Source organism: Trichomycterus rosablanca, chromosome 4 (genome assembly GCF_030014385.1).
Source record: "Trichomycterus rosablanca isolate fTriRos1 chromosome 4, fTriRos1.hap1, whole genome shotgun sequence".
Lineage (NCBI taxonomy): Eukaryota > Metazoa > Chordata > Actinopteri > Siluriformes > Trichomycteridae > Trichomycterus > Trichomycterus rosablanca.
In genome coordinates, this window is record NC_085991.1 from 42,776,859 (window position 1) to 42,801,725 (window position 24,867).

The following is a 24,867-nucleotide window of genomic DNA, read 5'->3' on the forward strand; positions in this document are numbered from 1 at the left end:
CGACCCCATCTGAGACGATTCTATCAGCACATTATATAAATTCGTGGTTCATTTTGCTAAATCATAAGCGGTTCTTGCTTTTTGATGTAGATGAGAGCAGAAAACGTTACTTCACAGAGCCAAGCAGAGACAAAAGTTCATCAATTACTAAGTTGGTTAGTTCGGGATCATCTGCTCTGACTGAAAACGTTTAGCTCCACAGGCAGAACGACTCTGACTCTGTGGTAATACTCAGTATAATTAAGCCTGAGCTTTTTAAGGTAAGCGAGTCACACAAAATGTTCTGTAGTAGTTGGTGTTTATTTACAACCGCAACATTCATTATAACAGTAAACACGGAGAGATGACTGAGAAAAGAAACTGACGCTGCGCTTAAAATGAATTGACTCCCGAGTCACTTATAATCGATACTGTGAACAGAGCGTCTCTCTTAAAGACACAAACACGTCCCATAACAGCGGTCGTTGCTTTTGACACCGGTTATCTTCACTGTGAGCCCTATTTTGAAGGTTTTTTTCAGACGGAACTGAATAACATTAAACGTGCGTGTGAGCGTGGTCAGTTAGAGTAATGAGATATGTCTCCCATGGGTGAAAAATGAATTGCTTTAGTTTTAGAAGTTGGTCTAGAAGATGACCAACTAAAACAGCAGCAATAGATGAGCGATCGTCTATGACTTTATATCTACAAGGTGAACCAACTACGTAGGAGTGTCTAATAGAGTGGACAGTGAGTGGACACGGTATTTAAAAACTCCAGCAGCGCTGCTGTGTCTGATCCACTCCTACCAGCACAACACACACTAACACACCACCACCATGTCAGTGTCACTGCAGTGCTGAGAATAATCCACCACCTAAATAATGCCTGCTCTGTGGTGGTCCTGTAGTGGTCCTGACCATTGAAGAACAGGGTGAAAGCAGGTTAAAAAAAAGTATGTAGAGAAAAAGATGGACTACACTCAGTAATTGTAGAGCTACAAGGTGCTCCTATATGGTAAGTGGAGCTGATAAAATGGACAGTGAGTGTAGATACAAGGAGGTGGTTTTAATGACATGGCTGACCAGTATACAGTGTATCACAAAAGTGAGTACACCCCTCACATTTCTGCAGATATTTAAGTATATCTTTTCATGGGACAACACTGACAAAATGACACTTTGACACAATGAAAAGTAGTCTGTGTGCAGCTTATATAACAGTGTAAATTTATTCTTCCCTCAAAATAACTCAATATACAGCCATTAATGTCTAAACCACCGGCAACAAAAGTGAGTACACCCCTAAGAGACTACACCCCTAAATGTCCAAATTGAGCACTGCTTGTCATTTTCCCTCCAAAATGTCATGTGATTTGTTAGTGTTACTAGGTCTCAGGTGTGCATAGGGAGCAGGTGTGTTCAATTTAGTAGTACAGCTCTCACACTCTCTCATACTGGTCACTGAAAGTTCCAACATGGCACCTCATGGCAAAGAACTCTCTGAGGATCTTAAAAGACGAATTGTTGCGCTACATGAAGATAGCCAAGGCTACAAGAAGATTGCCAACACCCTGAAACTGAGCTGCAGCACAGTGGCCAAGATCATCCAGCGTTTTAAAAGAGCAGGGTCCACTCAGAACAGACCTTGCGTTGGTCGTCCAAAGAAGCTGAGTGCACGTGCTCAGCGTCACATCCAACTGCTGTCTTTGAAAGATAGGCACAGGAGTGCTGTCAGCATTGCTGCAGAGATTGAAAAGGTGGGGGGTCAGCCTGTCAGTGCTCAGACCATACGCCGCACACTACATCAAATTGGTCTGCATGGCTGTCACCCCAGAAGGAAGCCTCTTCTGAGGTCTCTACACAAGAAAGCCCGCAAACAGTTTGCTGAAGACATGTCAACAAAGGACATGGATTACTGGAACCATGTCCTATGGTCTGATGAGACCAAGATTAATTTGTTTGGTTCAGATGGTCTTAAGCATGTGTGGCGGCAATCAGGTGAGGAGTACAAAGATAAGTGTGTCATGCCTACAGTCAAGCATGGTGGTGGGAATGCCATGGTCTGGGGCTGCATGAGTGCAGCAGGTGTTGGGGAGTTACATTTCATTGAGGGACACATGAACTCCAATATGTACTGTGAAATACTGAAGCAGAGCATGATCCCCTCCCTCCGGAAACTGGGTCGCAGGGCAGTGTTCCAGCATGATAATGACCCCAAACACACCTCTAAGACGACCACTGCTTTATTGAAGAGGCTGAGGGTAAAGGTGATGGACTGGCCAAGCATGTCTCCAGACCTAAACCCAATAGAAGATCTTTGGGGCATCCTCAAGCGGAAGGTGGAGGAGCGCAAAGTCTCGAATATCCGCCAGCTCCGTGATGTCGTCATGGAATAGTGGAAAAGCATTCCAGTGGCAACCTGTGAAGCTCTGGTAAACTCCATGCCCAGGAGAGTTAAGGCAGTTCTGGGAAATAATGGTGGCCACACAAAATATTGACACTTCAGGAACTTTCACTAAGGGGTGTACTCACTTTTGTTGCCGGTGGTTTAGACATTAATGGCTGTATATTGAGTTATTTTGAGGGAAGAATAAATTTACACTGTTATATAAGCTGCACACAGACTACTTTTCATTGTGTCAAAGTGTCATTTTGTCAGTGTTGTCCCATGAAAAGTTATACTTAAATATCTGCAGAAATGTGAGGGGTGTACTGACTTTTGTGATACACTGTATATCACTGGTGGTCTCCGAATTTTGTCCCCTTAACCTGCAGTTTGGATTCCATCTATCTGTTCTATAATAAACACATCTGTTTTCTGGTATATAATAAACACATCTGGTTTTCTGGTAACCCCATTCAGGTATACACTACTTGGTGCTGAATCTCAAGAGTGCCAGCCAAGTGGAGAGTGGAGTCGCAATTCGTCCCAGTGTGTACCTCGCTCCTGTGGACCCCCGCCACCTATTGACCATGCCCTTCCAGACACCGGACACCAGCTGTTTGGTGACACTGCTTTCTACTATTGTGATGATGGCTACACCACTGGCAACAACACCAAGTTGTTGTGCAATGCGGAGGGCAATTGGACACCACCCGAAGGACACACTATGCCACACTGTATTGCCACTTTCTGCCAACGTCCACCAGATTTACCTCATGCCATCCTGGATGTTCTGGACATTAAGAAGCCCAAGTATGCCAGTAACACAGAGGTCAGCTACAAATGCGAGGAAGGCTTTGTGCTCAATTCCACAGCGACTCTGAAATGCTTAATGGGAGGCGAGTGGTCATCTTCGGCAACGGATATCAGCTGTGTGCCTGTCAGATGCTCCAAGCCTGAGAATATTGTGAGTGGTTACATCAGTGGGACCAACTACAGCTTTGGGGCTGTGATCGCATACAGCTGTGATAAAGGCTACTACATCAGAGGGGAGAAAAGAAGGACTTGTAAAGCTGATGGAGAGTGGGGTGGGGCTTTACCCATGTGCCAACCTATTAGTTGCTCTAGTCCACCTCATTTGGCTAATGGCTACATCCAGGTAATTATGCATTTTTGTACAGCTGTGTTGTATGGCTAAAAGTATGTGGACACTAATCTAATTATTGAGTTCATGTGTTTCAGCCACACCCATTGCTAACAGGGTTATAACATCAGTTATTTTGAGGAAGGTCCTTTCCCACATGATCCTTCCCAACAGTGCCCCCTGCACACATAAAAAACATAAAGGATCTTTAGTCTCTTGACCTTGGCTGCACTGGGAGCAACTCCAGGCTCTGAAAAACTAAACCAACTCAAACCATAATGCTATCGCCACCATGTTTCACAGCTAGGATAATGTACCTCAAACACTGAGACATTTGTAGTTCAGTTTTTAGAAAGCCTTTATAGTATTGTCCAGCATACCCACAAACAGTGGTATAGCAAAAAGTATGTGGACAAGTTTGTTAGATCCATAATCCCATTTACAAATTATGGGCATTTGCCGCTCAGGTGGCTCAGCGGTAAAACACACGCTAGAACACCAGAGCTGTGATCTCGAATACATCGTATCGAGTCTCAGCTCTTCCTGCCGGCTGGGCTGATCAGCCACATTAACAACGATTGGACTGTTGTTCATACAGGGGTGGGATATTAAGCTGGATAGGGACTCTCTCATAACTGATTCAACTATGACCTCTGCTGGCTGATTGATGGCGCCTGCACAGAGACGAGGAAAGAGTGCACTGATCAGGGTGTGTCTCTCCGTACACAGTGCTGATCCGCATTGCACTCGTCAAAGTGTAGGCGACAAGATGCATACGGCTGCTGCCCATTTGTCGGAGGGGGCGTGGGTTAGCTTCGTTCTCCTCAATCAAATTATGATTTTGGTCGGCAATTGGATGTGCTAAAGTCGAGAGAAAAAGGGAGAAAATGCATAAACAAAATATTTTAAAAAAATTATGGACATTCATTTGGAGTCCATCTGGAAAAGCGTTGAAATGCATATCTTATTTTGTGCCTATTCAGTCAAAGAACATTTGTGAGGTCAGGCATAGTTGTTGGCTGAGAAAATTCTGGTTCACAATCAACATTCCAGTTTCTTCTATAGGTTCAGTAGGGTTGAGTTCAGGGCTTTGTACAAGCTCCTGAAATTCCACCACACCAGACTGATCAGAAATGTCTTTATGGACCTTGCTTTGCTGTAGTCCATCTGTTTCTCTACATATCTTTTTAACCCGCTTTTACCCTGTTCTTCGATGGTCAGGACCCCCACAGGACCACCACAGAGCAGGTATTATTTAGGTGGTGGATCATTCTCAGCACTGCAGTGACACTGACATGGTGGTGGTGTGTTAGTGTGTGTTGTGCTGGTAGGAGTGGATCAGACACAGCAGCTCTGCTGAAGTTTTTAAATACCGTGTCCACTCACTGTCCACTCTATTAGACACTCCTACCTAGTTGGTCCACCTTGTAGATGTAAAGTCAGAGACGATCGCTCATCTATTGCTGCTGTTTGAGTTGGTCATATTCTAGACCTTCATCAGTGGTCATAGGACGCTGCCCACGGGGCGATGTTGGCTGGATATTTTTGGTTGGTGGACTATTCTCAGTCCAGCAGTGACAGTGAGGAAGTGTTTAAAAACTCCAGCAGCGCTGCTGTGTCTGATCCACTCATACCAGCACAACACACACTAACACACCACCACCATGTCAGTGTCACTGCAGTGCTGAGAATGGCCCACCACCCAAATGATACCTACTCTGTAGTGGTCCTGTAGGGTCCTGACCATTAAAGAACAGCATGAAAGGCGGCTAACAAAGCATGCAGAGAAATAAATGGACTACAGTCAGTAATTGTAGAACTACAAAGTGCTTCTATATGGTAAGGGGAGCTGATAAAATGGAGGTGGTTTTAATGTTATGGCTGATCAGTGTATATACATGGTTATATTGGCCCAACTTGTGTAATATTTGTAGTAATCATAGCCTACCATAGCCGTACATGTATGCTTTGTGTGTGTATTATTGCTATTTCCTGATTTCTAAGATTACTCTATCTATTATTTCCAGGACCCCATGAGGAAAGCCAACTATGTATATCATACCAAGGTCACATATGCTTGCAATGCTGGTTTTCGGCTAAAAGGAAAACCTGACCGTATATGCATGGCCAACAAGAAATGGTCCAATATCGACCCCCCAGTTTGTGAGCTCTTGACCTGTCCAAAACCTCTCGATATACAGAACGGACACTACCGTGGCTCTCTATTTGTAGTAGGAAGTAAGGTGGAGTACATCTGTGATGAGGGTTATGAACTAACCGGAGATGCCGTTTGGACCTGTTTAAAATATGAAAAATGGGACAAGACAGTAACTCCTTACTGTTCTCCAGTTCAGTGTCTGGAGCCACCACTGGAGGAAAACCATCTAGTGCTGCGAAGCTTGGATTCAACCACAGGCACTGTGGAACTGTCCTGTGAGGACGGGTACGTTCTTCATGGAGCAAGGACTCTTCGTTGTACCCTGTCCAGGGAATGGAATGACACCTTTCCGGTCTGCAAGCAGGTGTCTTGTGGACAACCACCAGAGGTTTCCTTTGGAGATCCATCATCACAATCTACCTATTTTGGTAGTGTTGTTACGTACTCCTGCATGGCTGGATTTACCCTTCGGAAAGAAGCTTCTGTACGCTGTCTGGCAGATGGACAGTGGAGCTTGCCATATCCAGAATGCATTCCTGTAGAGTGTCCACATCCAGAGGAAATACAGAATGGTATAGTGGATGTGCAGGGTCTGATGTATCTTAGCACTGCCCTGTATAGTTGTAAGCCTGGGTATGAACTAGTGGGCAACTCAACTGTTCTATGTGGTCAGAATGGCCTCTGGATTGGAGGGGTACCTTTTTGTCGACCAGTCGAGTGTCTGCCACCTACGGAGATTCCCAATGGCTCTGCCAAGTATTCACAACTCCAGTTTAGCAGGTCTGTTACTTATACCTGTCAACGAGGATATAGACTAGAAGGTCCAGAGACACTGACTTGCCAGGAAAATGGTAAATGGGACAACAAGGTTCCATCCTGCAAACAAATCTACTGCTCACCTCCTACACCAATTGACAATGGCTTTGTTGAAGGCCGGGATCATAAGTTTGGTGCCATTATTTTCTACAGTTGCTTCCCAGGCTTCTTGCTTGTGGGTCAGAACCACCTTACATGTGAGGAACATGGCTGGTCAACTTCAGTACCTACCTGCACTCCGACAGACTGTGGCCTCCCTCCACATATTGACTTTGGAGATTATTTTAAGATCCAAGATCCATCGTCTGAGTTGTCTGAAGGAGACACTAAACTCGCCAAGATCCCTTCACCAGCAGATACTAGCTTCTTGCATGGAACCATGGTCCAGTATCACTGCCATGCAGGGTATGAAACGAATGGTGTTGTTACCTTAGTGTGCCAAGAGGATGGCAAATGGAACGGGACAGCTCCTGTGTGTGTACCCGCTAAATGTGAGACTCCGCCTGCTCCTGATCATGGATCAACCACAGTAACAGATACTGCACTTGGCAGATTAGTGGAATATAGCTGTGATGAAGGGTACGAGCTGGATGGTCCAACAATGCAACAGTGTGTCTCTGAACGCCAATGGAGTAATGATGCTCCCCAATGTGTTCCTGTAGACTGTGGTGACCCAGGAGGTATTGCTAACGGTGAGGTCATTGGGAAGTACTTTCACTTCAAGGGAGTGATTCACTATGAATGCCATGCTGGTTTTGTACTGGAAGGTTTGGAAAACAGAACATGCCAGATGGATGGGAAATGGGATGGCAAAGCACCTTGGTGCAGGGCGGTGTCTTGCGGACGTCCTGTGGTCTCCAAAGATGTTTTAATGAAAGGAGATGATTACACCTTTGGCAAGCGCATACTCTTTAGCTGCAATACAGGGTTCATCCTGCAGGGCACACACACCAGTGTTTGCCTTGCTAATGGCACCTGGAGTGAAAGTGCTCCCAGGTGCCTCCCAATTAACTGTGGTCGACCCCCTATCATCAAGAACGGACATGTCACAGGAACAAATTATGGGTATAATGGCAAGGTGAATTATAAATGTAATGTAGGCTATACGTTGACAGGAAACCCCACACTTGTCTGTGGAAGTGATGGACTTTGGGACTATCCTCCTCCACGATGCGACGTAGTTACATGCGACCCACCTGAGGACATCAGTCATGGCTTTGTGAACGGCTCCAGTTTCAATTTTGAGGATGTTGTGGAGTATATTTGTTTCCCTGGCTATGATATAGTCGGCAGTTCGACTCTACGCTGCGCAGCAGACGCCACCTGGATCGGAAAAGTGCCACAATGCCAATCCTGCATGTGCAAGGCTCCGGTACTGAAGTTTGGAGCCGTGCTTGGGCGTGATCACACCTGTGGGACTAGCGTCTGGTTCCGGTGTGATGAAGGCTACAAAGTCCTTGGACCCACCGAGGCCATGTGCGACAAGGGTGGAGTATGGAGTCCAGGAGTACCTATTTGCAGCAGAGGCAGATGTACCACACCACCTCCCACCGTACCCAATGCTGTTTTGCTAGGTGGTGCAGCTACACTCGATACAGTCACCTATGGATGCAGACCAGGATTCCAGTTGCGTGGCAACCCATATCTGTCTTGTGGAAGGTTGGGTAGGTGGGGAGTGCCAAGTCTACAGTGCGAGCCTGTGTCCTGTGGAAGGCCCCCTCATGTCCCATACTCCGAGATTGTAGGATCTGCTTTTACATATGGCAGCAAGGCACAATACAGGTAAAATAATCATTATATTTACTGGTTAATGTTCTAGTTTATTAAATCTTTATTGTTTAGTGGTTTCATCTGTTCTCTTTGTTTTAGGTGTGCAAAAGGGTACCAGGTGGTCACACAGTCAGACTCCATCAGCTGTCAGAGTGATGGCACTTGGTCCAAACAAAGTGTGAGGTGTGAACCAATACCATGCAGTCTTTCTTCCAACCTAACTCATGTTGTGGTCTCAGGGGCACAGCTTACACCTGTCGGAGGCATCGTCACAGTATCCTGCATGCCAGGATTTTATCTTGAGGGACCAGGACTGTCAGAATGCGAGGTATACCCTGAATGTTGAGTATTGAGATTTTACAGTAAAGTAATGATTTAGATAGTTAGTTAATTTATTTCACGTTTAGATTACGTCTGCAAAAGGTGAAATGGTCCCAAAATTGCTTTCAGCAGTATCATGATAAAGGTTTTGTGGGAGATTATATATATTAATTATTAGTTGATGTAGTTTTTTGGTAGATGGTCTCCAGCATTCTCCTCTAACTCATGCCTGCCTGTCATCTGTGAGAAGCCAACGCCCATTGTTCATGGTTACATTAAAGGCGAGAGCTACAGTTATGGGGAAATGGTTACGTACACCTGTATGCCAGGCTTTGAACTGCAGGTATGTGTATAAGATTTTGACATTTATATTACTGTATTATTATATATAATAAGCAAGCTTCATGATGCTGTAAACAACCAGCTGACAGAACATCCGGACGGAATTGTTATTGTGGCAGGGGACTTTAACCACGCAGACCTGAAGTCGGTCATGCCGAAACTTCATAAATGTGTGCATTTTCCCACGAGAGAAAGAAACATTCTGATCAGGTGTACATAAACATTCCACATGCATACAAAGCCGAAGCATCTGCACACCTCGGACTTTCGGACCACATCACCTTGAACCTGACCCCAGTGTACAAACCTTTGATCTGCAGGACACGACCAACAATCAAAACTGTACAGGTGTGGAGTGAGGATACAACCTCAATACTGCAGGACTGTTTTGATAACACAGATTGGGATTTGTTTGCACAGGGGGCAGATTTGGAGGAATATGCATCATCAGTCATGGGGTACATTAACTTTTGCACTGAGAATGCTTTCACAACAAAAACATTTACATTTACATTTACATTTTCAGCATTTAGCAGACGCTTTTATCCAAAGCGACTTACACAATGAGCTGAACACGATGAGCAATTGAGGGTTAAGGGCCTTGCTCAGGGACCCAACAGTGGCAACTTGGTGGTGGCGGGGCTTGAACCGGCAACCTTCTGTTTACTAGTCCAGTCCCTTAACCACTGAGCTATCACTGGCCCTGTAAAAACAATAAAAGTGTTTCCTAATCAGAAGCCATGGTTAAACAGGAACGTACAGACTCTGATTAAAAGACGTGATACAGCATTCAGGACTGGAGACAGACATGCTTATTCAATAGCTCGAAGGAACCTCAAAAAAGGCATTAAGGAGGCCAAACGCAGATACAAACAGCGTATTGAGGAGCACTTCGAGAACAACAACCCCCGCAGCATGTGGAATGGAATTAAAACACTGACGGACTACAAGACCAACACCCTGCAGGACAGTAATGACACCAGTCTACCTGATGTGTTAAATCAGTTCTTCGCTCGCTTTGATCAGCAAAACAGCGGACTTGCCCCTCACATCACACCACCTGTTGAGGAGCAGACACTGGTTCTAAAGTGTCATCAGGTGAGAACCACCCTGCAGAGAGTGGACCCCAACAAAGCAGCGGGCCCAGATGGAGTTTCTGGAAGGACACTAAAGGTCTGTGCCAACTAACTAGCTGAGGTTTTTACAAACATATTTAACCTCTCGCTAAAACAAGCTGCCGTCCCGACGTGCTTTAAAACCTCCACAGTCATACCAGTTCCCAAAAAGTCTGCAGTGAAATGCCTTAATGACTATCGACCAGTGGCACTAACACCGGTAGTCATGAAGTGCTTTGAGAGACTGGTTCTTTCACATATCAGAGGCATCATACCCCCGGATTTGGATCAACATCAGTTTGCATATAGAACAAACAGATCCACTGAAGATGCTGTCTCCATGGCACTTCACACCACACTGTCACATCTGGAACAGTCTAACACGTACGTGAGGATGTTATTTGTGGACTTTAGCTCTGCGTTCAACACCGTAATTCCTCACAAACTGGTCAAGAAATTGGGGTGCTTGGGCCTGGACAGTTCCATCTGCTCCTGGGTTTTGGACTTTCTCACGGACAGACCACAACGTGTCAGGATAGGACATCACACCTCCTCCACTCTGATCCTGAACACCGGTACCCCGCAGGGCTGCGTGCTGAGCCCCATGCTCTTCACCCTGTTCACGCACGACTGCACCCCAATCCACACCTCCAACACGATAATTACATTTGCTGACGACACCACAATTGTTGGCCTAATTACAGATGGTGATGAATGTGCCTACAGGGACGAGGTGAAATGTCTGGGTGAATGGTGCAAAGTCAATGACCTAGTACTTAACACCTCCAAGACAAAGGAGATCATCGTGGACTTCAGGAGAACAAAGAGGTCAGAACATCATCCCCTTCACATCTCTGGAAAAGTAGTGGAACGTGTGGAGAGTGTGAAATTCCTTGGGGTCCACATATCCAACAATCTAACATGGACACAGAACACCTCGTACCTGAATATGAGAGCACATCAAAGACTCTATTTCCTGAGAAAGCTAAAACAAGCTTAGCTTCCTCAAAAACTCCTGGTGAACTTCTAACGCAGCACCAACGAGAGCGTCCTCACCAACTGCATGACTGTGTGGTACTCCAGCTGCACAGCCTCAGAGAGGAAGGACCTACATCGGGTGGTCAGAGCGGCGGAACGTATCATCGGGACCGAACTCCCCAACTTGGACAGTGTTTACAACAGCCGTTTACAGAACAAGGCCGACAGCATCAGTAAGGATGCAACACACCCTGGGAACTATCTGTTCTCTCTGCTACCATCTGGGAGGCGGTACAGAGCTATTCGTGCACACACGAACAGACTGAGAAACAGCTTTTTTCCAAGAGCTGTGGCCTCCATCACCCCTCCCAACACCTCATAGACTGTGAACTTGAACATTGCGTATTTGCACATCTTCATACAACCATTCTCTCACTCAACATAAATCATTTCTGAAACTGAACTGGTATCTCCACACAGCACAGTCACTTTACATATTCATATTCACCCATATTTTATTATATTATTTATCTTGAAATCCATACTTTAGATTGTACTGGTTATTGTGTAAATATCCATATGCTTATGTAAATATGTTTGCCTCTTTTAAATAACCATATGCTTATGTAAATACTTTGCTTCTTCTTTTTATCTTTCGGAGAGTGTCTAACTAAATTTCGTTGTATGCAAGTATAATGACAATAAAGGTTCTTCTTCTTCTTCTATAAGTATCCCTGGGGCCATGACCCTGTCAATTATGATGTAAAAATAAAGATAGCTGGTATAGAACAACAAGTACACAAACTGAAAATATTTCACTTTTTAATTCTTTACAATAGGGTGACCAGGTCCAAATTTGTCAAGGAGACAAAACTTGGAGTGGGACTCAACCTTTGTGTGTTGGTAAGCCTATGTTTTCTTTTTCATGATTAATACATTAGCCTTTAAAAAGCACATAGGAATGGTTTAAGGATCATGACAAAGAGTTCAAAGTGTTGAGTTGGCATCCAAAACCCCCAGATCTCAATCTAATTGAGCATCTGTGGTTTGTACAAACAAGTACGATACATGGAAACCCCACCTTGCAACTTACAGGACTTGAAGGATCTGGTCTGGTGTCAGATACCACAGGCCACCTTCAGAGGTCTTGTGGAGTCCATGCCTCAACAGGTCATAGCTGTTTTGTAAGCATGAGGCATACCGACGTAATATTAGACAAGTGGTTTTAGTGTTCTGACTGATAGTTATTATGAAGTGTTAAGTTTTATGCAGTTTTGTTTTATTAATGTATTAATTATTTATTTACATTATATTATGTTTTTTTGTCAAATTGGCTTTTAATTAGCAATTTTTATAGTTTAGTTACATGTTTATAAAAGTACTAAAAGTACTAAGATGAACGTTATTACTTTACTTTAATTAAACAAATTATTTAATGGACCAAATGAAAAGTAAGAGGCAACTGCTGGTGGGTCTAGTTTCCCCAAAATCACTAGTCGCACTGCAGTAACACACCCTAGACAGTATTCCAATGCAATGGCAAAGCTTCGGCCAGTCATCACCCCTCTTCACATTTCAAAGGTACTGGAATAGCGTAATTTCCCACTTTGCCACCTGAGTGCCCACAACAGATATTTACATTCTAAAATATTTTCTGTTCACATGTAGCAGCAGCATTCATATGCAGCATCTGTTCTTGTATCAGGTATATTTTATTTACAGAACAAAAACACAGAATAAATCCCTAGTTGATAAACATTATATTTTCCTATTGGTTGCTATAGAAATACAATGTAAGGAGAAAAGTATTTGGATATCTGACCATAGGCATTTTGGACAATTATTTCCAAAAACATGGGCAATAATATGGAGGGGCACATTCATGCCTGAACTATTGCCACATAATTATAAGCATATAATTTAATGTATTTATTTTATTTAATTCTAAGAAGGGGTTGTTGATTCATAAACTCTGCTCAAACTTTATTTTCAGAAATTGCGTGTGGTCCTCCACCAGTTGTAGAGAATGCTGTTTCTATATCAACCAGTGAGTCGTATCAGAGTAACGTCTCTTATGTCTGTAACTCGGGATTGATCCTGATTGGCTTACAGAACCTCACCTGTCAGTCTGATGGAACGTGGAGTTCACCTGCACCGACCTGTGAGGGTAAAAAAGTTTAATTACAGATACTTTATACAAACCCAATGCCAAAAAGTGAAATGCAGACATAAAATATCATACATAATGAGCAAGTACTCTTTGACTATGTACAAACAGTACATTTCTAAAAAATCTCTTAACCTTTTAGTCATGTTATGTACTGTAGACTGTAAAATGGTGCATTGAAGACTATTGTTTTGCTATGTATTAAACACAGTTTGGAACTGCAGTGTAGTCAACCTTCCTCTATTTATTTGTTTCCTTAGCCCCAAAAGGATGTGAAGGACCTTCAGAGTTGTTAAATGGGAGAGTGCAGGAGCACAGCCTAGCCAGTGGAAAAGCTCTTGAGTTTTTCTGTGACAGAGGCTATACTCTGCAGGGAGAGTCTGTTGTTGTCTGCATAGGAAATGGCTCATGGAGCTCACCGTTTCCTACCTGTACACGTGAGTTCATCAGTCAGATTTCTCTCTATGCACAGAATACTGTTAATTACAAGAATAGTAATTACTGTTTGTTAATAAATGTAGCCCTGGTATTGTCTTGCTGAATATAAGACAATGGTACCTTTATACTTAAGCAAATCACCCCAATACCATAACAGATGTTTCGGCAGTTTTCACTGATAACAGTCTGGATGATCCTCTTCGTCTTTGGCACAGAGAACTTAATGTCTGTTTCTCCTAAAAAACAATCTGAAACATGGACTCATATAAAATATTTCTACTGTTTTTTTGGTCCATCTAAGATGACCAAAGCAAATAACTTTCTGCCGAATGATTAATGACAATGGTTTTCTGAAGTACTTCCAAATCAATGTTGCCATATTTAACACAGTAGCATGACAGTTTTCTTATGCAATGCCATACGTGAGCTCAAAAGTCATGCATATTCAACAGTGGATTCTGGCCTTGCCCTACACAGACTGAATCTTTTCACAATATTGTGTATGGTATAGGGTGAAAGACCTTAATTATTTAAAATCTTGCATTCAGAAATGTACTTTTTAAATGTATTGACAATTCTTGCCAGGACTGAGCCTTCTTTTAAACCCAATCATAATACCCACACCTGTTACCAGTTCACCTTATTTAACTGTGGAATGTTTCAAAATGTTGTAACTATAAAGTTTTTACTGTTATTTTCACTGTTTAAAGTCACATTAAAATTTTGGTCATACAAAATATACTAAGTAGTGCAGGTAGTTATCTATACATTGTAAATGCTAAAAGTCTTGCTATGGTGGATATGGAATTTTTGCCATGAAGACACCTTGAAGTACTAAGTTTGCAACATGGTCAGATTACTCAACTTTGCCTTGTTACATCTTGTACATAGGCAGCATTTTTCCATTTTAAAACTCACATCAGCACATCCCTTCCAGTATGTCCCGCTGTCAGTGTGAAGCCACCACCAAAATTCAGCTTAGGTTAGTATAACATTTAAGTGGTTTTGTCCTGAGCTAATATTTAGTCAATAACAGCTAAATATTTACATCCGCTCACCAGCCAGGTCATTGGGTTTGCCTATCTTGTATGTACATTGGCATTAGTGTTCATAAGTGTGTTACTAATCTGCTAATGTTGTTAACACTGCTATGTTTACTTAAATCCACTTAAATGCTAATTTATTTGCTATAAAAACTTTTAATATTCTAAAGTTTTAGTAATTTTTTCATCCATCTGCAGCCAAGTCATGCCCACCTCCTCCAGGATGGACTGGAAACAGTGTAAACATCACACACTTTCTAGTGGGTCAGACAGTGCCAGTTAATTGCCCTAAAGGTCAGCAGGTCAAGGGGCAGCAGGGCCAAAGCACTGCCAACATAACATGTCGAAGTGACCAGACCTGGATTCCAATCAGCGCAGTTTGTGAGAGTAAGTTAACCTTTTCTGGTAATGATATTACACCAACCTACCACTAACATGTTCCTTGTAAGGGGTAGAGTGAGTAAAAGACTTACTTAAGTGGAAGAACTGTCAATACAAAACAGTTGCTCAGGTCAAAAGGAAAAACCTTATTTAAATAAGTGCTTCAAGAAGGTGTCTAGTGAAAAGAGAATTTTGTTTTAAATCAAGCAGTTGCGATAAAGACATCAAATGTTTGAAAGTTATTGTAACGGTCGTTAAGATATTTCGTGGGATTTGTTGTGCGCCGCAGTTTAAACTACATTTCCCATGGAACACCGCGCTGATCAGCGAGCACTCGCATCACCTGGACAGAGCGTTTCACTGAAGTCGTTTCGTCATTTTGTAGGCCACGCCATGTTGTTATGCCCATATTTGGTAGCCCGGGTCTAAGAGAAATTTTGAATAGGAAAAATTAATAGAGATTTCGCAAATTGCCTCTCTCGCATCCTGTAGTCGCTCGTTCCGTTGATTTGATTGGTGTAGTTCAGTGACGTCTAATTAATGCGCAGTAGCATTAGCTTTCGTGTAGCATTATTAGTATTAGGACCCTTTAACAACCTCATAATTCAGAGGATCCAGTGATGTACAGGAGAAAAATGTACACAGGACAAAACATACAGGGTTCTGAACATGTTTATTTAGCACAGGATGCGTTGGAGTCGATTTTTTAAAAACCCCATTCATTTTTCCCATAGGAAATCTGAGTTAGACCCGGGTCTCCAAATATGGGCATAACGAGGACTACAGAATGACGCACGACTTCAGTGGTCTATATTAGTCAAGTCAAGTCAAGTCAACTTTATTTATATAGCGCTTTTTACAATATACATTGTCTCAAAGCAACTTTACAAAATCCTGGACCAACAGATACAAAAACCCCTGTTGAGCAAGCCGAGGGCGACTGAATTAGCATGAATTCAGAGTCTGTGATTTAGCATGTACTGTATGCTATCAGGTATTCCAGAATCAGGTATTTTTATCTAAAGAAAAAGAGAGAAGAACGCCTTTAAGAATCTGTCTGTAATAAACTAAGAGAATCTAGAGTTTATTTTGAATGTGAGCAGTGTTGCTCTATTCACGTTCACTTAGATTTAGAGTAATATCATATTTCAGATTAGTTCTTCAGCACGCCGTTATATACTTTTTTGTGAGCAGCGTGGTCGGTTTTTCCCAAGCCCAATCGCTCATTTAGATTTAATAAGTGTATTTTTAGCAAGAGAGTGAGTGTGTTTGTACAGAATCATAGACAGGAGATTCTTTCTTCTAAACCGTCGATATAGTTTAGCGAATTCAGCACAACGCTTTCGTTTGACGATTAATTAAAGTAACACAAGCAATCACTCACTAGTTCGTTTTGTTTGCACTTTGAGTTGAAACCCCTTGGTGGTGATTATTAGATGATATTATTAGACTGAAAAAGGCCTTAATTTTTAATATTCATCATTTTCTTACAGCTATACCTTATGGTATAATAGCGTCTTTACCTCAGTTAAAACAACTTCATACAATTTATCATAAAATAATAAATGTCTTAGTGGGTGAAAATCATTTACATATACTGCATTAGCAGACGTTTTTATCCAAAGTGACTTACAGTACTGTGACAGTATACAGTCTAAACAATTAAGGGTTAAGGGCCTTGCTCAAGAGCCCAACAGTGGCAACCTGGCAGTGGTGGGGCTTGAACCAGTGACCTTTCTATTACTAGTCCTGTACGTTAACCTGTAGACTACAACTGCCAATATATATGTTTCCATTTTCGACAATTACAAGACACTTGAATCTAAAGTGACTTACAGTATACAGTCCAAGCAAATGAGGGTTAAGGGCCTTGCTTAAGAGCCCAACAGTGATAACCTGGCAGTGGTGGGGCTTGAACCAGTTAAGTTTTGATTACATTAACCGCTAGACTCCAACTGCCAATATATATGTTTCCATTTTCTGCAATTACCAGACACTTTTATTTAAAGCGACTTACAGTATACAGTCCATGCAGATGGTTAAGGGCCTTGCTCAAGGGCCCAACAGTGGAAGCCTGTCAGGGGTGGGGTTTGAACTGGCAACCTTCTGATTACCAATCCAGTACCTTAACCGCTAGGCTACAACTTCTCTAGATAATTACTTTTAAAACCAACCATTAATGTGTCTTACTTTAGTTTCTTTTTTATGTTTTCTTATTATTGTAATACCCCCCTTCCCAAATTAAATGACTCCAATTGAAATGGTACACAAAGTGCACTGTGTTAAATGTTTGTAATATAAAAAAGTTCATGACCCTACTTACACTAATAAGTGTAAAAGAGCATTTCAGATTTTTTTTCTCACATTTAAAAACGTACTTTATTCTCTCAAAATCTCTTAATGTTGGGAAGGAGGCTGTCTGTAACATAATTCCCTGGTCTGTGTCACTGACTAGTAGAATGATTTGTAATTTTTTGTTGTTGTTGCTTCCATGTACGTGTTTTATGAAGGTATTTAAGAAGAATTCACCACAGAAAACACCACATCTTCAACACCTACTGTGCATGCACCAAGCATTAGCCAGCAGAGGTCACAAACATTCAAATAATGAACTAAAATCAGGTCTAAAACCTTTTCGTGGTGTAGAGCTGCAGGAAAACATTTGTTTGTTTGTTGAATTGGATTATAACGTCATGTTTTACACTTTGGTTACATTCATGACAGACATGGTAGTTACTCATTACACAAGGTTCATCAGTTCACAAGTTTATATCTAACACAGTCATGGACAATTTAGTATCAACAACTCACCTCACTTGCATGTCTTTGGACTGTGGGAGGAAACCAGAGCTCCCGGAGGAAACCCACGCGGACACGGGGAGAACATGCAAACTCCTCACAGAAAGGACCCGGACCGAGCCGCCTGGGGATCGAACCCAGGACCTTCTAGCTGTGAGGCGACAGTGCTACCCACTTAGCCACCGTGCCACCCGAAAACATTTGTAAATATATGCATTGTGCAACACAAAGTTCTATTTCTCATATCTGTTGTAATACTATAACGAATCATTTCCAGTTTAAGCTAAACATATATGTCATTTCCTAAGACAGGTGTTATAAATAATCATAGGAGCTGAAAGATGTAGGTGGTAGCAATGCTCTGCCCTAGTGTAGTTTAATTTTAAAACACCTTAGACAAAAACATGTAGGGCTACATTTCTACAGAGCATTTGTACAGACATGGACCTTCTTCCACAGTTTGTTTCCAAATTAAGAAAGTCAGCGCTGCTGTTGCTCTGCTTTAAATTGTGTTTTGCGAAATTCACACAGTGGGATATTGCAGTTGTATGGAACATGTATGTCATGGCAAAATTACCACTATATGGCCATAAATATATGGCATCCCTGCTGAGCCACATTGATTGTACCAGGTGGTGTGCCTGCACAGATCCCTGACCTCAATCCCATTAAACACCACTGGGATTAACTGAATGGTCAATTGCCAGCCAGGTCTTCTCGTCCAGCATCTGTGTCTGGCCTCACAGAGTCGAGTCTATTATTTGATTCCAACCTTTTAAAAAAGAAGGTGAAATCAATTATGCTCAAATATGTAAGATTTTAAATGATAAAGAAAATCTTGGTCTGGCCAGTAGCCACATATGGATGTGAAGCTTGGTAACTAAAGAAAGACACATTCAAGCTTTTGAGAACAAGTGCATCAGAAAATCTCATGGAGGGAGATGATGGCCACTGAGAAGATATATGAGGCAGCCAGAAAAGAAAAGCAGCTACTTTACCACATTACATGAGGCACTACATTGAAGACAGTGTTATGACAGAACCTGTGGAAGGCCTCTTCAAGATGTTGAAGACCAAGAATAAGTAGAATTGACAACATCACGATGTGGACTGCATTATCAGGGCTAGTCTGCTACAAGTGACATAATACAGAAAGCACTGGAGAAAGAGGACCCATCTGTGCAGCCAATTATTGCAACTGCATTTTATGGGTAGCTGGATTATCCTTTCATGTCCAAAGTTTCAGTATTTAAATAATGCATTACACCAAGTTATATTTGATTACTGTACAAATTCAGCAGTCTGTGACACCTTCTTTGTGTTTTATAACCTTCTAAATGTGTCTGGAACTCTTCTTCTCTAACCGGCTGGCCCAATTTATCTCCACCCTACACAGGGGTGTCATGTGGCCCTCCTCTCCACGTAGCTAATGGAGTGGTCCGTGGGGCTGTGTTCCAGCTCAGTGACGCGGCAGTGTACTCGTGCTTCCCAGGCTACTTCATGGAAGGCCAAAGCAGGAGTGTGTGCTTAGAGAATGGCACATGGACTGCACCCCCTTCCTGCAGAGGTAGCTCAAGTGTATGCCCGCACCGGCCTGACCGTATAAGCTTTTTCTTTTCTGAGCACCTGTTACTGTTCTCAACTCTGCTTGGAAATCAAATTTAGCATCAGTGACTTGAACAGGTATTGAATGATGTCTGCTTTCACACCTGTTGGGTTACGCAACAGTAATAAAGGGTTTGTGCGCCTGATCAGCCTGTATGTACATATTCTTCAGCACATACACTTTTCAGCCATAACATTAAAACCACCTCCTTATTTCTACATTCACTGTCCATCTTATCAGCTTCACTTACCATATAGAAGCACTTTGTAGTTCTACAATTACTGACTGTAGTCCATCTGTTTCTCTACATGCTTTTTTAGCCCCCTTTCTTGCTGGTCAGGACCCCCCGACCACCACAGAGTAGGTATTATTTAGGTGGTGGATCATTCTGAGCATTGCAGTGACACTGACATGGTGGTGGTGTGTTAGTGTGTGTTGTGCTGGTATGAGTGGATAAGACACAGCAGCGCTACTGGAATTTTTAAATACCGTGTCCACTCACTGTCCACTCTATTAGACACTCCTACCTAGTTGTTCCACCTTGTAGATGTAAAGTCAGAGATGATCGCTCATCTATTGCTGCTGTTTGAGTTGGTCATCTTCTAGACCTTCATCAGTGGTCACAGGACGCTGCCCACGGGGCACTGTTGGCTGGATATATTTTTGGTTGGTGGACTATTCCCAGTCCAGCAGTGACAGTGAGGTGTTTAAAAACATTAGCATTGCTGTGTCTTATTCACTCATACCAGCACAACACGCACTAACACACCACCACCATGTCAGTGTCACTGCAGTGCTGAGAATGACCCACCACCCAAGTAATACCTACTCTGTAGTGGTCCTTGGAGAGTCCTGACCATTGAAGAACAGCATGAAAGGGGGCTAACAAAGCATGCAGAGAAACAGATGGACTACAGGCAGTAATTGTAGAACTACAAAGTGCTCCTATATGGTAAGTGGAGCTGATAAAATGGACAGTGAGTGTAGAAACAAGGAGGTGGTTTTAATGTTATGGCTGATCAGTGTATGGTTGATAACACTGCAGTAGCCTTTGTGCTGTTTACTTATCGCTTACTCATTTAACATGCATGTTTGCACTGGCAGCTTATCAGTTACTTTTGGTCTGACACCAAGCTATTAAAGTTTTGTTTTAATTTTTGAGGGGACTGTGCATTGGCTGACAGCATTTACTTACGAGCATGACTTTTACATACACTAATAAATGTTGGTTTTTTGCTTAATCTGCTCTAAGCTAAGCAAATTCTTGGTTTTGCCTTTTTACTGTTACAGTAAGTTTTTGTGTGTAATGAAAAGTAAATTATTACTTTTTGCCGTTGAGATAAAAGTTTACATACATGGGACGTGTGTCTTGGCAAAATTTGGTTTCTTCTAGAAGTTTGCTGTGAATTTTCTGAACTTACACTGGGTTGAAGTATACATTAAACAGGGCGCTCGGGTGGCGCAGCGGTAAAACAAGCTAGCACACCAGTACTCTATCTTGAACTTGCAAGTTTGACTCTCAGCTCTGCTACAGGCAGGTCAGGCGCCTATACAGACAATGATTGGGTCAGCCGGGGATGGGATTGCCGGAGGGCTGTCAGCAACAGTAGAAAAGGTTGTGTAATGAGATCATGTGATATCACATGACACATTGTTCCTTTGCCAAGGTCAGTATGAATACCCAAACTGTCACCTTATGTTAAGAGAATTGTCCAGATGGTGAGCAGTAATCCAGGAAACACCAAAAAAAACACATCTGCCTGGATTACCTGTACAAGTCAGGTGCTTCTCTCTTTCATTGCAGTAAGCAGTAAGCCCATGCTGTAATCAAGCTTGCTTTGCCTGTCTTCTAGCAGCTTTACATTCATGGCAGACCTGTTTTGTGCTTCGTGGATTATCTGACCATGCTAACAAATGTGCTGTCAGCGTACAATAACATTAAGGGTTTTCTCTCTGACCTTAGCAAGAGACCACTGTTCTAAATAAATAAAAAAATGGGCACACATGAACAATGATTGGCTTGTTGTTCAGATTTGGGCGGGACTAACCTGGATGGGGTCTCTCTCCCATGACTGGTGCAGTTACGACCTCTGCTGGCTGATTGATGGCACCTGCACAGAGATGAGAAAAGAGTGCTCTCAGGGTGTGACCTCTCTGTACACAATGCTGAGCTGCACTTCACCCCCCCCCCCCCCCCCCCCCCAAAAAAAAAAAAAAACCCGGCTAAAAAACCTCTCGCACACACCAAAGGATATGGGTGATAACAGAACTTTTAGGAGCTGCTAACTGATAGATTTATGTTCCCTACATAGTGCACTAGATAGTGTATTACATAATTAATTATGTTCCCTACATAGTGCACTAAATTGTATATTAGATAACGGATTTAGTTCCCTACATAGTGCACTAGACAGTATATTAGACAATTGATTTATGCTCCCTACACAGTGCGCTAGATTGTATATCAGATAACGGATTTAATACGCGATCGGGGGAAAAAGTCTGTGTCGCCTGCGTGCGCGTTTGTGTCGCTCTTGGCCACTCGTTCTAGATTCCGGGAGATTTTATCTGACTTGCGGGCATCAGGGAGCCGCTATGTATACTTCCGGGAGACTTGGGATGTCTGCATGCTGCCCACGTGTCAGAGGGGGCGTGGGTTAGCTTCGTTCTCCTCAGTCAGAGCAGGGATCGGCATCGGTCAAGAGAAAGCATGACGCAATCGGGCAGTTGGACGCACTGAAAGGGAGAAAAAGGGGAGAAAATGCATAAACAAAAAAAATATATATGAAAAAAATGGGCACAGAGGAGTAGTCATTATCACAAATGATGTATTGGTAGATGATATAAAATTACATTTTAGAAAATCTACATCACCTATTTAATATTCTTAGTTATGGTGTGTGTATATATTAGACACAGGACGCTTGGCTAACCCACCACCTCCGAGGGCCATGTTATAATCTTAGCAGTTGCTTTTGGCTGTCTGGGCATCTACACAGACAGGATTGGCTATGTGTGGGAGTGATGGGGTGGCCAAAACTCTGCACTGAATTGGTGTCCTGTCAGGGGTGTTTTTATTTTTGAGCCAAGTGTCGGCCGAATGGCGATGGTTGAAAGAGTAACTTATCTGACATGGTAGATTTATAGAAAACCTACAATGAATTTGCTAATTGGTGTAAACTGTGTATTATCAGGATTTATTCACAAAAACACATAACTGAAATAACGTAAATCCCGAGACCGCCATGACATACAAGTTCCATACAACTGTATGTAAACTGTTAAACTCAAATCTCAAATGTAATATTATAACTGCAGAACTAGTGCACTTAGTGTGTCTGTGTGTGTGTGTGTGTTTCTTTCTGTGTTTTCTGCAGCCACGTGTTGGCTACAGTGTCAGAATGGAGGTGTGTGTCAGAGACCAAATATATGCTCCTGTCCAGAGGGCTGGATGGGTCGCCTTTGTGAGGAACGTAAGTTTTACACACAGGTACACGCATGCCAAAATTCCACCCTTTGATCCACAGTATTTTAAATTGCTTAGGAACGTCTGTATACAGTAAATCTATTAATATAAAGGCAGGTACAACTATACAGTGGTTTGAGATAAATTAGGAGATAGAAAAAGCTAATGACTAGAGAAGAAAGACTGAGTGTGAGAGATACAATATGATAGAAAAAGTGATTAATTCTAAACATTCCTCTTAAATTCAACTAATGTTTTTCTAATTAAATAGACAATACATTTTCACAAACACTCCATTATATCCCACCTGACTTCCTACCGTGCTTTATGCTGTGTTACAGCCATCTGCATCCTGCCGTGTCTGAACGGAGGGCGCTGTGTAGCTCCATACCAATGCAAGTGTCCAGCAGGTTGGACCGGCACAAGATGCCACACTGGTAAGTGTGTGTGTGCTACTATACGATTCTGCAGCTCGAAACTGAGCTGTTGCTGGCTTATGATAGTCAGTGCTGGTTTTGTGTTCAAAACACAACAAATTCAGGTCATAATTAGATTAACAAATTAGATTAGATTCAACTTTGTCATTGTGCAGAGTAAACAAGTACAAAGCCAACGAAATGCAGTAGCACCTAACCAGAAGTGACCAGATAGATGAACAAAGGAGACATATAAGAATATTAAGAATATTAAACAGATGATGATGATGATTGTACAGTGTATAGACTAATATGTATTTAGCAAAAAAGAATCGGCAAAAAGCAGTATTTATTTTTTCAAATCGCAACACATACTAATCACCACCAAGATCTGATGGCCAGTGTTGTTTTTCTGTCTGTCCTGCTCACCTTTAAACCAAAATCCCCAACATGTTTACCAAACTTTTAATCTTGTTAGTTTAAACCAAAAGTATTTGCAAGCAGTAGCTAGTTTAGACCAACAGTCAGTTGATAGAGGTCAAATTAGTTCTCACTGTATGTACAGTTGTCCTTTATGTTCCTTAAAAAAAACTAGAACTACAACTAGAATTTTGTTTCAATCCATTGAATAATCTACAGTATGACTATGTACAAAGTAAAGGTGAGCTGGTCCAATTAATACCATATCAATATTTACACATAACTTGTGAATCTGATTCTTAATAGATATAATTGCAATTTTAAAATTGCATAAATCCACCTAATTACCCTTATAATAAAGTGAAAAAAAATTTTTTAACATGAACTAAAAATCTCTTATTTACAAAAGTAATAGTAAGTACTAGTCATATAACGGCACGCTTGAAGTTTGCTAAACCACATATAAAGCTGGCGAAAGACAGACACTAACTACTGCTGGGATCCAGGGTTTAAATCCCCAGCAGTGCTATCAGCCGATCAGAGGTTTACATACAGACACGATTGGCTTTGGCTGGGGGAAGGGGTGGGTGGCCCGAGGCCCTGCAATGTACTGGCTTTCTGTACGGCTTGTGTTATTGTATTGCGTCTAGTGATTTCTGGGGAGCAGGACCCACCGTAACCCTGACAAGGAAAGTTTTATTCACTGTTTAAAACATTTATTTCCATATAAGTACATACATTTCTTTGTACTGATTGTAGCAGCAGGGAACCTAAACTCACATTGAGGGGTACATGAGAACTCAGTATGTCTCCTGGTTGTATCTAAGCTCATTAGACTGAGGTGAGAGGCATGGGGAGAGAACACTACACCAGGGATGAATTAATAAAAGTGATTTCCTGCCGAGAGGAGGATAACAGAATCTCCTGGGGTCACATCATGTCACACTGCTGCAGTTACTATAGTAACAGGCACAGAAACAACAGACTTTACTTGTCCATCACTCACAAAAACCCTTTCAAGATCCTTCAAACCTAAAATAAGCTCTGATACTAGATCCCAATGAACTAAAGTTTGATCAAATGGGAGTGAGAAACGATTTACATTTTATCCACACTTGGCCAG

The 24,867-nt window shown here is 42.2% G+C and overlaps 1 protein-coding gene across 1 annotated transcript in view; it reads left to right on the plus strand.

Annotated features, from left to right (window-relative positions):
• The window catches only part of svep1 (sushi, von Willebrand factor type A, EGF and pentraxin domain containing 1), a 202,795-nt gene that overhangs the window by 173,979 nt on the left and 3,949 nt on the right, over positions 1–24,867 (plus strand). Inside the window, exons 38-48 of the mRNA XM_062993593.1 lie at positions 2,845–3,523; positions 5,536–8,264; positions 8,352–8,580; positions 8,761–8,916; positions 11,848–11,911; positions 13,002–13,175; positions 13,436–13,612; positions 14,855–15,043; positions 19,233–19,403; positions 22,820–22,915; positions 23,250–23,345. Of these exons, the coding sequence (XP_062849663.1) occupies positions 2,845–3,523; positions 5,536–8,264; positions 8,352–8,580; positions 8,761–8,916; positions 11,848–11,911; positions 13,002–13,175; positions 13,436–13,612; positions 14,855–15,043; positions 19,233–19,403; positions 22,820–22,915; positions 23,250–23,345 (4,760 nt within the window). The remainder of the gene's footprint in view (positions 1–2,844; positions 3,524–5,535; positions 8,265–8,351; positions 8,581–8,760; positions 8,917–11,847; positions 11,912–13,001; positions 13,176–13,435; positions 13,613–14,854; positions 15,044–19,232; positions 19,404–22,819; positions 22,916–23,249; positions 23,346–24,867) is intronic.